General features: G+C 44.2%; 1 protein-coding gene across 6 annotated transcripts in view; it reads right to left on the bottom strand.

Moving 5' to 3' along the window:
• The window catches only part of LOC124082526 (carboxyl-terminal PDZ ligand of neuronal nitric oxide synthase protein), a 305,891-nt gene that overhangs the window by 17,446 nt on the left and 272,594 nt on the right, over nt 1-15,851 (bottom strand). For all 6 annotated transcript variants that reach the window (XM_046428959.2, XM_046428960.2, XM_058574121.1 and 3 more), the window contains 4 exons: nt 11,993-12,159; nt 9,027-9,206; nt 1,857-2,022; nt 168-320 (listed from right to left, as the gene is read on the bottom strand). In XM_046428959.2, the coding sequence (XP_046284915.1) occupies nt 168-320; nt 1,857-2,022; nt 9,027-9,206; nt 11,993-12,159 (666 nt within the window). The remainder of the gene's footprint in view (nt 1-167; nt 321-1,856; nt 2,023-9,026; nt 9,207-11,992; nt 12,160-15,851) is intronic.

The raw sequence follows: 15,851 nt of genomic DNA, 5'->3' as shown, positions 1-15,851 counted from the left end.
TTCCTCGCTCTCGTCCGTGTTGGACTCATACTCAGAGGCGATGCCGGACTCTCGGAACTTGATGAGCTCCAGGCCACCCAGGAGCGGCTCGCCCTGCGCAGGGTGTGGGGTGTCCTCGGGCGGGAGAAAGCGGAAGCACTCCAGCTTCACCAAGCAGTCGCGCCTACCTAAGGGGCTGCCCGCGGGGTGGGCAAAGTCAGCCAAGCCTGCGCCCAATGGCGGAGAATGCAGGTCCTCTGGCTTGGGGGTCATAGGATCACAGAGCACAGGCAGGGCTCCGGAGCGGAAGGTGATCTCCAGCAAGCTGTCCTGGGAGCCCACTGTAGTGAAACAAGAGGGAGAGGGGATGCAACGTCAGGCGAGGTTCTGGTTGGGAAGCTGTCCTTCCCTACAGTCCGAGCCCTTGTATGGGTCCTTCCCTGACCAACAACGCAGCACCTGGCTGGGCTAAGCATTTGGAACCTCCTCTTCCCACTCTCAAAGCACCAGACATTTGGCTGCAGGGGCTTCCTGAGAGCAGTAAACGCAGAGCAATGAGAACCATGTGAGGATTTGGGGAAGGCTACTGAGTGCCTTGAATGGGGTTTATGGCAAGGAAAAAAGTACCAGTTCAGAGAACCATACTAAAAGCATGCAGTAACTTTTTTAGTATAACCTTGTAAATCAGCATTAGTTAGGACAGAGCAGGGTCTCAACAAACAAAAATCTGAACCATCTAGAGAGGCTTACACAATATTGAAGCACAGGGGCTCAGAGCTCATACCTTTGGGCCCCTTTAAAAATAAAGACTCAAGCGTTGAGGATGTAAGTCTGTGGCACAGTACTTACCCACTATTTATAAGGTTCTGGGTATAATCCCTAGCTTCACAAAAATAAATAAATACAGACTTGTGGCCCTGCCCTAGACCTACTGATGGGGATCCTATAATATGCAATTTTTAAAAAGCTCATAGGATAGTTTGGGGGAATTACTGATATAGTTTGAAAAACATTAATTTTGTAATTAGACCTGGGAATGAATCTGGGCTCCACCCCTTGCTAGTGCTGTAGCTTGAACTAGTTACTTCACCTCTAGCAGTCTCTTTTCTCTTCTATAAAATGAGTATAATAACATCTACCACACAGGGATTAAATGAGCTCACATAAAACATGCTATCACAGTTTATGGCACAAGAGGTGATCAGTGGATATTTCTGCAGCCAACATGGACTCTGAGAATGCATATAACCCATAAGTACAACCAAGGTGAAGACACAGTGATGCACCACCTTCACTGCTTCCCAGCCCAGACTGGAGGTGCCTGGGTGGGGGTAGCACTTCAGGCTAGGTGCTGGGCAACTTCCACCACTGAGCAGCAAAGCTGTCTCTCTATTTACTCTGCTTCCTTATCTAGTAAGTGGACATACTGTTAGATTTTTCTATGCAGGAGAGTTGTGAAATATATAATACATACAGAGAGAGTCAACTACTAGACAGTTTGAGGACTCTCACAGAATTCACAGAGAACATGACACCTATTAGGTGCTCAATATATTTTGATTGGAAAAGCCCTCTCAGAAAGAAATGGGATGCCTTAGGATGCCTAAGCCCCCATCAAATAGAGAGCATGTGGCAGTGACTCCTAGTCAAGGCCAAGTCAGGCTGCTGGGTTTGAAGGCACCCAACGTTTACTCTGGCCCTGCAATTTTGTAATTCATGAATATACAGACAAAATAAGCAAAGCTGCCTATTTTCTGCTGGAATATAAAGGCAAAGTCAGAGGTCTAATAAAGCATCCCCCAAAGCTTTAGGAAAATAGCATGTGTTTTCCAGAGCTTGCATACAAGGAGGTGTGGCTGGGCAGGGCTCTGGCTTACTGGCATTCTGTCCTGACAGCTTCAGCTCCAGCTCCTGCACCTGCTTGACCAGCAGCGAGATGTGCTGGAGCATGTCCTTGTTCTGCAGCAGAAGCTGGTGCACACGGGCCTGGGCCTCCAGCCGAGCTGCAGCCTCGGCAGCCAACTGATCCTTCAGCAAGTGAACCTGCAGAAAGGAGGAGGAAGGGAAGACAGAGAGAAGACAGGACAAAGAGAAGAGAGGGACATGAATGCAAATGAGAGTTGCCAGTGGGTGGCTAGGACCAGAGATGCCCTCTACATTCAACTCAAGACAAAGCCCTTCACAATGAAGTAGGCTCCTCAGCTTGTAATTTAGGAGGAGGAGCCAAAAGCAGCTTGGTCATGGCCCCTGTGGGTCTCTCTGATTGTCTGGAGGAGGGCCATAATGCATCACTCAGGTACTACTGTGAGCCCCACAACAAGGAAAAGAGGCAGGAAAGGGCCACACCCCACCACAAAACTGCCCTCCATCCAGCCCTGCTGTGAAAACTCCTCCTGCACTCAACATAGCACTGCCATGTTGAGGGAGGTACCCTTTTCTCATCTTATCTTTTAAAAAACAAAAACTCATACATTAACCTGCTCACTAAGAAACAGTGGTACAACAACCCCCATATAATCTTTTCCTTTCCCCTCCTTGTGCACAAAAATAACAAGAGCTAGGAAGCACTAAATTAGTGAGCTGGTTGTAATAAAGCCTTCCTTCTCATGTCTGTGGATGCCAACTTCTCTGCCCAATTATCTGTTTCCTTGTTACTTCCCATATTGACACTTGGGATAGTTATTTCTTCCTGGAAGGAGTCAAATGTTTGCTGAGTGACTGATAACAAGGCCTCTTTTGACAACCCTTGAAAGGCTGAAATGGATGTTTATGGCAAGCTCCAACAATTCACAACATTCTATGATAGAGCGGCCAGCAAATGCACCCTCAGTGGGCAGTGTTACCTACTGCCTGTTCTTAGTGTGTAATCTCCAAGTGGAGCTAAAACTCAGTGGGAGGATATGGGGCAATTATATCAGGCTTCTGGCTTGAAGAAACTGAGTCACAAGGCCAATAATAATGTCCACAATCTTGTGCTAAAAGGTGGATAGGGAGTCTCTGAGAGGGTTTCAGAAGGCCTCTGAGGAAAGGAAACTAGTGAGTTTGGCGACCTGGACCACGGCAGCTATGGTGAAGAAGGTTTTCCTGGACCAAAACATAGTGTAAACAAACAGTCAGGGTAGGTGAGGTATGGAGTGGGGACAAAGATGGAAGGGAGGCAGCTGATTTCTTATTCGGATAACAAAGATTCTAGATTTCTGAAAAGCAACCTGCTCCAGAGACTCACATTTTGTCAGGGAGTAAAAGACCATCCTTATCTCACACTGCAACTAAGAGACCAGCCCCCAGTATCTGTCCCTTCCAAGAGCCAATACCAAGAAAATTACACTGTTTGGTATAGTGGCTGCCTCTCTCTTTGCCAAGATCTGAGGACCTGACCTTGTAGTTGGCTCTGCTTCTAGCCAAGTTGAGTCCCTAATGAGATTAGCTGCCACTTTTCATTTGTGCTCCATGAGGTTGGGCTCATCCTTCCCCAAGGAAGATAGTGCCCAAGGAATCTAAAGTAAATCTGTCCTTCACAAGGAATTGCTAAGGACAGAACTGATTTTTTTGTCAAGATGTCCGCTTTATTTGCTATTTCATATAAACTGAGGGAAGGTCTGAATAGGAAAAGAAGTGTCAATAACATTTTATCTAGATACCAAATGGTAGGAGGTTATTAAACCTTTATGTTCCTAGGTAAATGAGGCATGGAAAAGTGTCTCCTGGGAGTCTCCCAAATCCTACTGGTTATAAGGAAGAGGGCAATTGCTGTGAGAAGCCCTCAAACATGCCCCTGGAGGAAAGTCCAGCTCAACCTTCCACCTGTGAGTTCTGTTACTTATTTAAACTAAGAGTATAATTGAAAGGAATCTACCGAACAAATAGGATTGTTCATTATTCATTTTCTACTTCCTTTAGAACCAAATGGAAATGTCAGGCAGAAATACGGAACAAATTTTTCGGTGGATATAAATGAGAAAGCAGAGAATCCCATATCCCACTAACTGGCATCTCTTAGGGCTCCCTGCATACATCTACTAGGCTCAGGTCCTTGCATCCCAATCTGAACACCCCAACAGAACAGGCCATTTAAAAGTGCTGGGCCAGGAGATGAAATGCTGGAGTCTGTCGGTTACTTCCTGGCCAACTACAGGTAACTTGCTTCTCTCTGAACTTTAGCTTCTCCATCTGTTAACTGAAAGGGCTAGCTGTGGGATTGTACAGTTGATTCCACTTCCAGGGAGACACAGTGGCCAGTACTAGGGGCCACTTGCTATAGGTTCACAGAAAAAGAGTCACCAGTTACCCAATGTGACTTCTGAGAATTAGGATTTAGGACAAAAGAGTGGTTTCTTCTTGCAGAAGATAGGGGGAAAGAAGTGAGAATCTTCCTTTGCAGGTATCCAAGTTCCAATGGTGGAGTGCCATCAACACTCTTTCGAAAGAAGACCCTGGAAACAAATGCTGCCATCGCAAATCCACTGGCACTAAGTGCCATGAGAACACATTCCTGAACTTGAGTGCGCCTTGTCCTAGACTAAATAAGAATTTTACATGTGCAGACAGAGTTATACCATTTCAGGTGTTTTAAACCTTGAGAATGTGAAAAGTAAATGCTGTTGTCACTGCCCCAAACTAGCACTAACGAGCCCTTCTCCTTCTACAGCCATCACAAGTGACAAAAAGCATGAGGCTCAAACCTCAGCTGTGGCAGTCTGTGCTGCAGGAGAACCCAAATCAGGTCAAGTGGGGACAAAATGGCCAGGACTTCTTTTAACTTTGAGGCAAAGTATATATGGACTTGACCTGGAAATGCTGGAATGAAGCAGCATTACTTCCGGCCTTGGTCTGGACAGTGTGCTATGGCTCACTGTGCTTTACTTCCCTATTCATAGGACAGGAGCAGAAAGCATCACCCCTCCTTCCCAAATGGGATGCTTATTTGTATTTACCTTACTTTCCTTGCAAAGAATTAAATGCCTTTCAGAAAGGTAGACTGTATCAATTTCTGAAAAGGAACATGTTAGTGTATTCTTTCCAGAGCTGTGTCATCTTTGGCAATGATTATTCACTCATAGACTAAGTCAGTGACAAAGGCAACATGGTGATGTGGCACCAAGGCCACACTCATGCTAGTGTCCAGGTCTGCATCCTAGCCACAGCATAACATGTGTACATTCAACCTTTCACTCTCCAGCTCTGTGCTGCTTCCCCAAACTCTGACACCCACCCTCAACCCACCCAGCCACATCAGACCATGGCCCCACTCACTTTCTAGCCTACTTGCCTGGACTCCAGCTCCTCCATCAGAAGTGGGGGCAGGGCCAGGCTGAAGTTAGGGAGCAGTAGGCACATGGAAATGGCAGTGGAAAGAACCAGAGCAATTTGCTCTCACACACACTACACACACCAGCAGAGGCAGGCAGCGCTGTCTCAGCATGCATGAGGCAGGAACTTGGGCAATACATACCAGGGTGCTGGGGACTGGGAGAAGCACAGGACAGATGCTAAATCTAGGGCCTGGGGTGGGGATGGGGAGCATTCTTAGCACTATTTGTCTAACTACAGCACACACGATTGCAAAGCATAAATAATTAATTACTTGATTCCTAAACAAGCAGAACTGGCAGCAGGTAGAGGAGAAATCTTTAAATAACAATACTAAGCTGCACTATATTCTCCCATGAGCTGGGCCAGGAATTGGCAAACTGAACAGATCTGGCCTACTTAGCTATTAACAGTTAGCCACAATGCCCAGATCAATTTTGGAGCCATGTAGACCCAGTCCACAGCCATGCAGGTACTAGTTACATTCCAAGTTTGATCTAAGGTGTGATTATAATCACATTCACACTCTTGAACTTCGGGTCCATCTAAAAGCAGGGAGCCAGTGCAGCCAGGCAAGGCTCATGCTGGATTGGGGAGAGTGGTCAGAGGGACTTGGGTAATTCACTATTTACACACTGATGACTGACTTGGAAGTACTTAAGAGTTGACTGAACACTACCCTTTACCCCTGTACCTCTAAGGCTAGGGCAGGCCCCTTAAGACCAGCTCTGAATGAATTTAGGATAAAACCAGGAGAGGTTGAGGTCCTACACCAAATCAAAACACCACAAAAGAGACCTGAGCCTAGTCCCAATGATAAGAGCAGAACCAGATTGGCTGGGAACAATGGGGCAGGGAACATAAATAACATAACAAGTGACCACAAGAGTATACCTGTCTGTAAGAAACTGGAGCCTGATCCTTAAGTTTTTATTCAGGATCAACATAGGAGAGCTCAGATGCTCACAGAGAAAAGGAACATATATTCCCACCTGAAATTCTGAGGTCACAGTTTTGATCATTGAAATTCTGGATACTGCTGGTATTTTAATGATGAAAGATAGAAACCTCACAGTTTGCTGGCAATAGAGTCTGGCAGAATGAGTAAAACCGACCTCATGCTAGAAATGAAAATCACTCCTACTTATGTGGAGAAACCAAGCACACTGTAGTTGGTTTATTTCATAGTGTTAAAGACACTAAGATGACCTACCTAGTAACTCACCTACGTATCTGACATAATTGTTTTTATCCAAGGATTTGGATATTAACAAAAAGTGCTTAGACCAAATCCTACAAAGTGAGATGAAGAAAGAGTGCAGAGAAGCCTGGAATTCAGAAGCCTGAATGCCAGTTTAGAACTGAATCTGTCGCAGGACCAGGAGTGGAAAGCCAGCTTTTGAGTGATAGAACAATATCCTTGCTGTGTTCCTAGGCAGTAAAAGCAAGATGCAGACAGAAGGAAGGTGGTCAGAGACTGACTGATGGGGATGGCAGAGAGGGGTATAAGAATTGCTCAAGCAGCTAGCATATGATCTCAATGTCCTGTCTCATTTGAAGTGTTTGGAAGTCTATCAATGTACTCAAAGTCACTGTACCAATATGAGATGTGGATGCTTTGAGGCTTTTCATCATGTCACTGCTTGAGCTGAGAGTAAAGCAGGGCACTGCCAACTATGTCCAACAGATTCCAAATGAATGAGAGGCTAAGGCTGCCCAGCCTGCAGAAGTGGCTGGAACTGAGAGAGGCTAATGAAATGAATCCCAAACACCACACTGTTCTCTTCCTCCTGATTCACTGTCTTCTCGGAAGAGAGGCAATTAGAACAGGGCACGGCAGGGATGTCCCATTGAGACAGATGCTTGATTTTATACCAGAAAACCATTCTTCTGATTTCATCCTGGCTGAGATAGACCTATGATAAGTTATAGGTCTCATTGCTTTGCAGATGAGTGCTTCCTTTTACCCCCACAACACTCTTATTGTGCGTAGATTGTGCATTTGCAAATAATTTGTCTTTAGTACATAGCAGTGACTTCATATTCAAATGCCTTTCTAATAATATCATGAATATGCATCAAGCCTACACTTAGATAAATAATAATTACTTGGCAATTGATATGCTGAAAGAGAAAAGAATTATGGTTGGAGAATGAATTTATATTCAATGGGAAACTTTTGGAAATGATGTGTCTCGGAATGGACCCAGTGCTAGAGCACTCTGGCTTTGTGCTCCTGTCATCCCCCATGCTAAGGAAGAGGGGATCCTCAGACTGCCACACCATCATTTACCATAGGAGATCAATTATTTTATCTGACAAAGAGGAATGATTTTTCCCCCCCAAACATAAGAAGCCACAAATGACATTCCTTCCTCTGTCACTGTTTTGGAAACACCTGTAAATCTTCCTACAACCACCACACATCCTTTGATCAGAATTTTTCATGGTAAGTATTTTTAAGGAGAATCTAGTACATTGGCAGTGGGCCTACTCTTCTGAAACCTACTGCAAAATCACCAATGAGACTGGTGCTACAGGCTCAGGTCAGTGGAGACTGTTCTTTTCAAGACCAAGTCACAGCAAATCCAATATGGCTAGACCGCCAATGCTCCCTCAAAGTTTACCATTGGAAAGGACAGCTCTGCTTGGAGAACTTGTTCCACCCAGAATTCAGGAGAAGAGTAAGCAGAAGATACAATAAGTATACCCAGAAGTAGTCTGTTCCCTTCATTTTAGACTGCAGAAAACCTGAGCAATAAGTTTGCCCAAGCTGATTTAGAATGCTGATGCATATCTCTGCCTTTCCAGATCTCTCACCATCTCTGCCAAACCCTGACCACCACATCCTCCACCTATCTTTAGCCACTCATTCTGGTCCTGACCCTGTCTGAAACTGATCTCAGGATTTAGCCTTTAAATGGAATAAACAGATGCATCTTCACCAGTTCCTAATTACCCATGGTAGAGATAAGGCTTAGACTCATAGGTTCCTAGGAGAATGTGCCTTTCATGGAAAGCAAACAGCAAGAGAAATTAGCTCAAGTTTCTCCTAACAAGTAGCAGTAGCCCAACAAGACTTTCAGTGCATAAACACTATCTCAATCCTAAGGGGTAAGATAGTTCTTCTTATTAAGGCTCAAATAATCCACCTAAATTCCTGTAAATTCAATCCCATATGATGAATTCCAAGGTCAACTCTGTATCAAATACTGCTTTGAGTAAGTAGATCACTAATGGAGGCTTGGAAACTTGCTATAAACAAGTAGATTGGGATGCCATAACAATACTCTTTGGAAGAATGTTTGGCACAGATTTATACTTGAAGCTGTTTTAAGAGTGATATCACAGAGTCATACCTGTCCTGACTTCAGAGGTATCCCTTCCTAACCTAAATACCAGGAAAACAAGGTAGGAAAGGAAGGGTGGAATTGTGCGCATCTTTTCCCTCGGTAAATTGAAGTCATTATTCAACAACATTCAGCCAAGCCAGCCAAGCCCAACTCAGAGCGGGGGATACATGGGAAATCAGAATATGCCCTTCCATTTCAACAGCACCCCCGTCTCTCCCCTTTTCTCCTCCACCTCCCTGACTCCCTAACAAGCAATGATCCAATAGCATGAGCGATTCTTTATGGCTCCCTAGGTTTTAAACCTGCCCTGAGCCCCTTGCTAGGGAAGGCGCATCAAGCCCATGAGAGTGGAGCCTGTGAAGTAGGGAGGAGGCTGAGGAGAACCTGGGCCACAGCCACTTGCGTCTGCTGCTGCTGTTGCTGGAGGAGCTGCTGGAGGAGCTGCATCTGGTGGTGGGTGGACAGCGGCGTCCCTGTGCCCAAGCCTGGTGGCTTCGAGGAAGAAGAAGGAAGCAGCATGCGGGGCGAAGCTGTCAGTGTGGGCTCCTGAGGATGGGGTGAGACCTGAAAAGAAGACATGACACATGGACAGGAGCCACGATCCAGGGCCTCACTTTCCCTATCCTATTGACGACATGTACACAGGCAGGGTGAAATGGCTGATTTACAGTCCAGGAGCTGGAGATGCTGTGTATTGGATGGAATGTAAATGGGGTTCTAGGGAAGAAACGGCGTCACTGCCTGAGGGTAGACCACCCAGAATTGTATCTGGACATCTCAATAACTGATCCCACTGGATGGGAGACAGGCAGGTGATAAAGTCCCATCTTTAATCTGCTACTTCAAATTATACCCTGTTGTTGAGTTATAAAACATGGCTACCTACCACATTACCAAAAGACTAGGAAGAAGGAAGCTTCTATTCTTTCCTTCCTCTGGGGTCTGAGATGTTTCTCATGAGTTAGAAACTGGAGAAAGAAGCCAGGTGAGGGGCAGCTGCCTTCAGTCCCCCACGGCCTCCTCTCACAGTGAGAACACTGAGGAAGAAAGTTTGGACTTGAAAACAAATGATCTGGAGAGATCCTCTGTCAGATTACACTAGTTTCTGGCTTCTCCTCCTGTTGGACTCTTTCCTATGACTCAAGAGTTCAACGACAGGAAGCCACATTTTGTTTCTGGCCATCCTGCAGCTGGTCCCTCTTCAGACATGAAAGAGGAAGGCACTCAGGGACAGAGGGCTATTGCCCCTTGTAGAGGACTCAACGGACACCAAAGAGATCATCAGGTACTGCCTTCCACACTATATGGAATTCTCCTTTTAATGAACTGGCCTAAAAATCTTGACTTGAGATAAGGTGAATGAAGGACAGGGAAAGAGGTATCCATGATTCATTAAGCTGGCCGGGAATCTAAGGGGCTATTGGTCAATAATTTTCCTTCTGAAGATATAGTCTAATCTAAACTATAAAATTACCATCTCGCCATCCCTGGAATAGGCATTGAGGAGTAGGGAAGGAGGTCTGGGACTTTAAATTTACTTTTTGGGTGATCTTGTATTTATGGTCAACAAATCCTAGTATTTTTTTTTTTTTGGACATAGACCATTACTTTACTTCCGAATGGTCTAAGTTGCCTAACTGATATATGACAAGAATTGAGTTTCCAATCAGAGATGTAAAAGTGTAGTAATAAAAGAAATACAGGGGCTGGGGGGTGTGGCTCAGCGGTAGAGCGCTCACCTAGCACATTCGAGGCCCTGGGTTCAATCCTCAGCACCACATAAAAATAAGTAAGTAAATATATTGTGTCCAACTACAAGTAAAAAATTTTAAAGAAAGAAAAAAAAGAAAAAGAAATACTGAGAATAATTTTTGGAAGGATGGGGTTCCTCTATGATTTCAACATAAACAAGTAAAATCTATATGCAGACTGAAAAATATTTTTTTAGTTGTAGATAGATACAATACTTTTATTTTATGTTTACTATTTTATGTGGTGCTGTGGATCAAACCCAGTGCCTCATGCAACAGCTCTGCCACTGAGCCACAATCCTGGCCCTGAAAAATATTGACTACTTATAGGCCACTGATAATGACTGTGGGTTTCCTTCTAAGGGTAATATCTTTGGAAAATATTACATATCTAATAATAAATGGTGAGTAGAAGAGCCACACTGCTGAACTTCTGCATTGTCTATTTACTTTTTCTCTTGACAATATTTAACATTGTGAAATGTATCATAGAAAGTTAAAATTAAAAGTTGAAATCAATAATTATAAAGAATATTTTGATTGCCTCTATCTTTTCTTAATAGAGGTTATTATCCTAAATGAAACTGTGTATAGTTTATACATTATATAATTATAATAAATACCTTGATGTGTACTTATGTGAAAAAAATAATAATTTTCCTTCTGGGTTTTGTTTGTAGATTTTTTTTCTTTTTACTTTAGTTGTATTCAGTTTTAAATTTAGTCTCACATTTTTAGTTTTTTAAACTGGATCATATTAGTTGCTCCTCAAGGCCTCAGTCATCTCATCTGTAGGATGTTAGAGTAGGTAATGATGTCTACCCTGAGAGTAGTATTAAAGACACATAATTACTGAAGCAGGAAGAGGGGGTCCAAGTATACTTGGTTCCATTGGCTGAGCCACAGGGAATTATGTGTATTATATGAGTAGTCCAGGATGAGCCTTGCATGAATATTGTGCAGAAATGATTGTGCAGGGAAAAGGAGGAAATCAAAAATCAGTGGGACCAGTTTCAGAGTTGCACATCTGCAATCCCAGGGACTCAGGAGGCTGAGGCAGGAGCATCAGAAGTTCAAGGTCAACCCAGGCAATTTAGCAAGAGGCTATTTCAAAATAAAAAATGAACAAACAAACCAACGGGATCCTGTAAGGACAACACACATCAGAAAGAAAGGAGTACCACAAGCCAGACATGGTGGTATATGCCTGTAATCCCTGTGGTTCCAGAGGCTGAGGCAAGAGGATCACAAGTTCAAGACCAGGCCAGCAATTCATTGAGACCTAAGCAACTTAGCAAGATCCTTTCTTTAAAAATTTTAAAAAGGCTAGGAATGTGACTCAGTGGTAAAGTGCCCCTGGTTTCAATCCCTGGAACAAAAAGAAAAAAAGGAGGAGCTCCACAGCGGCATTGTGACACACAGCAGTGTTATGTTGGCACAATGGGTTGACTCTACAAAAGTGTGGCCCCTCTGAAAGCAAGGAAACACTCCATCACTGCCACCATGCTGTGGAGCAAGGAGGCAGCAATGACTTGAGGCTAAGCAGTGACACAGGTCATCCTGGAGGCAGCAGGAATGGATGGGCCATCTCCTGCCTACCTTGGAGTCCATGTGGGAGCCTCCTTCCTTTCCTACAGCATCCAGGTCGGTCACACCTCGGCTGAATTCCAGGACATCATTCCCTGGGAGTGGGACCTCTACTGCATCGATGTCAGTCTCCTCTGCAGTGACAGTGGAGGCTCTTTCGGCTCCCGTGAGCTGGCGGCCTGCAGAAACAATAGGGAAGGGAATGGTGACATCAAGAGCAATGTCCTCTCACTTGCTTCAGCTCAAGTGCTCTTCAGCACTGTCTTTGCTGACATACAAACCCTCCATCTCATCTTCTCTAGTTTTCTCCCCACCCTTCCCGTCTTAGTTAAGGGTGTTCTCTTCCCTCATTCCCCCACTGGTGACCCTCTGCTTCCCTCCTCTCCTCTTCCCTTTGGCAGCTGCAATATCTAGTGCTCCACTGGGAGAAATAAGTCTAGCAAAGCCGAGTGTCCTCCTGGCCCCAGCAGGGAGAGCTCTGTCCTAGGAGTGTCCCCTGGCCTCTTTTCCCTTAGCCTTTCTCTCCCCTACCATACTCTCCCCTGCCCACCTTGTTTTCTGTTCTCTTCTTACTAGGAATTCCTAATAAAAATTAAAAGTGAATTTTATTAACGTGGGAGTAGAACAGATGCTAAATGCTATCTAGGATTTTGTTTTTGTTTTAAATTTTGTGGTTCTTTCCTCTCCTTCCTTTCCCATGTTTAAAACGTTCTGTGTGACCTCCATTAAATTTGGTACGAAACCACTTGCCAGAGCTGTGGTGTCAGGAAAATAAAATGTATCGTTTCTTATAAAATTAAAAAAAAAAAAAAAACAATGTCGTGTTTACCTAATACTTCAGCTTTCAGTTATGCCAAACCAAGGGATACCATGGGCTTTATTACATTTTCACACATCTTTCCACTCAAGTACATTAAGTAACTTTCCAACCCAATAAGATGCTTCCATTTTAATAGCTTTACAAAGTTCAGAAACAAAGGGAAACCAGGCATAATCCTAGCAGCTTGGGAGGAGGCCAGCCTCAGCAACTTAGGTAGACCCTATCTCAAGCAGGAATGAAATCAGGCTGAAGGAAAGTACCCTGTAGGGGAGTCCAGAGACTGGCAATCTGCCCCAGTCAGGTTTTCATGAGCTGATGGATAAGAACAAATCACTTACTCCTTGGGCCCAACTTTTTCAGTGGTGAGAGGCCCAGTCAGATGGACAGGTAGGGTTCCATAACTGAGGAGTATGGGCGGGGAGATCTAAGCTCTCTCCTAGCAGAGTATCAAACTCCAGGACTGACTCTAATTCTCTCTCTAGGAGCAGATGCAGAGTAGGTGGCCTCCAGGAAGCAGTGGAATTAGGAGATAGAGATGGCAGCTTTTTGAGTTAATTTTTCCACTTAGCACCTTTCTCACCTTCTTCTGATGACTGAAACCAGGTCTTTAATCTCTCACACACATAACACACACACACACACACACACACACACCAGACACATACACACGGCATACTGCTTAATATCAATGTATCAAAGTCCACTATTCTTATTTTTCTTCATCTCTTGTTCCTTTCTATTTCTTGGTCTCTCTAAAAACACCAAATAATTTCTTGGCATTTCACAGGAACTATTTTCTTGCTCTGTATTTGGGATTAGGTTCATCACTATTGTCTTTGAATGCAATTTCTTGGAAGTTTTCAGAGACCAAGCACTAACTGGAAAAACGGAGCAGGTTGACACAAGCCATAGATATAGAGAACTGCTACCCTAAAGCTCGTGCTGGTGCAGAACACCAGGCCTCAGTCATTTGAGTGGCTGTCTTAAAGAACAAATAGTTCTAGGAATTCTTCCTATGCCAACCCAACCAGTCATCTGGGAAAATAAGCATGGTGTTTCAAAAGTCAACAGTCTGCTTGTTTTTTCTCCAGGCTGCTACAGGAGCTGGGAAGGTGGCCCTGTTGAGGTGTTGTAAAGGTATTTAGCAGAAAGGATGGCCCTGACCATGGCCTGCTGGAGCAGCTCTTTTACTCTTTCATGAGCCAGCAGGCAGGGAGCATAGAAGCCACCTGTTTTTTACCATACAACCATCCAGAAGTGACCTTAACATTTAGGGGTTAGCAAGAGACTGGGCTTATGGTAACTCGTAGCTGTTGTTTAGGTGGTGGCTGCTGCTGGATACTAAGCATCTTTTTTTCCACACTTGTCTAGGAATAATCAGGGTGAAATGGACATTGGTCTGAGCAGGGGAAATTGCCATCAGCTGTCAGGAGGAGTTAGGCTCCAGGAGCACTCCGTGCACCTGTGTTTCAGGGCACTGAGCACACAGCATTGAACATACCCACTTTTCCCTTCTAGACTCAAGACCAGGGCTGTGTCCCATTCATCTGTTGCCTAAGGATCTGACTCAGAGAAGGAGTCTCATAAATACCAACAAAAGACATAGTATTGTGACAGGGTAGCAAAACAGTAGAGCAAACTATAAGAGAAGGCTCCCTCTCCTCTCTCTATCCTTAGGGATCCTCACAATGAAGACTGAGAAGCTCCAGACACAGAAGGTTTAGAGATGACTTTGTCTGGGATCAGAAAATCTATGATCTGAGCAGGTCCTAAGAAACCAAACTGCTCAGCCATTCTGTCTGTGCTAATCAATTCCCAAACTAAAGCAAAACCAGGGGACTGCTTTCTGAAAGATTTTCTGCTGCTCAGCAGGGGCTTCAATGATCACACAGTCTTGTTGACTTAATGAAATAGGACAATAATAGATCTGTTAGAACGGGGAACAGCTATAAATATTATGGGTGCCTATTAGCATACTAGGAGACCTAAAAGAACTAATGGTCATTAGCTCTTGACCATCTTTAGATCCTAATAAATAAAGGAGGAAATATGGAATCTCCAACTGTCCAGCATAGAGAAACGTAGGCAAAAGAAAAGGCATAAAAACCTTTCTGGAAAATCCAGAAAACTAATGGAATAGGGGCACTACGGGTTCTTAAATGTAACATAAAGAAGTAGTACCAAGATTGGGGGTGGGCACAGGGATGCTTTGAACTGTTTAAACTATCTTAACTTGATACACTAAACAGGAACTAGAGGGCATTAGACATGCTTATTTCATTCATTTATTTAATAAGCATTGTATATGATAGATATCTACTGCACATGGTGCATAAAGATGAGTAAGACAAATCTGTTTTTTATGCTTCTCCAGTCTGATGGAGGAAAAATACAGAAACCATAGCTGTAGGCTGAGGCTGTGTTGCCTATGGGAGAGCTATCCAAGGTGCAGGACAACAGAAAGGAGCATCTAACAGGTGGAGTTTAAAGCCTGTGCAGGGAAGAAAGCAAATCCTGCAGGAAGATACTAGTGAAGGCATAGGGGAGGGAGGGCTGTGGGTGACATTCTAGACACAGGGCAAGGCAGGTGCAAAGACAAAGAGGCTCGGAAATCCACAGCAGATCGGGCACCACAAATGGTTCTGCCTGGAGGAACCTGACCAAGAAGAGTCAGAATCTTATTTTGAAGCATTAAAAATGAGTAATACCATTCATTCTTTAAAATTTCACCCTAGAGATAGGGTAAAAGGGAAGGATAGATGCAAAAGGAACAAGAAAAAGCAATACTTTAAGGTGAGAAACATGAGGGCTGAAGCTGTAGGGGTGACAATGAAACAGAGAAGTGGAGTCTGCAAGGTCTTCTAGGGGCGGAAATCACAAGGCTTAGCTGGACACTTGTCCATGATATGCAGTGGCAGGGAAATGCACAGGATGAGTTTTTAAATATCTGATTTAGGTGCCTGGGTGGAATCTGGCACCTATAAGAAAATTTCGGGAGGAACTGGATTGTGGGTAAGGGGATGAGTTCAATTTTACATGTGTTGAAATGGT

The sequence above is a fragment of the Marmota monax genome, unplaced genomic scaffold (assembly GCF_021218885.2).
Source record: "Marmota monax isolate L192 unplaced genomic scaffold, Marmota_monax_Labrador192_F-V1.1 WCK01_AAM20220418_F8-fsc00145, whole genome shotgun sequence".
NCBI classification, from domain to species: Eukaryota; Metazoa; Chordata; class Mammalia; order Rodentia; family Sciuridae; genus Marmota; species Marmota monax.
The sequence above is the reverse complement of the archived record's forward strand: the minus strand, read 5'-3'. Positions and strand labels throughout refer to the sequence as shown.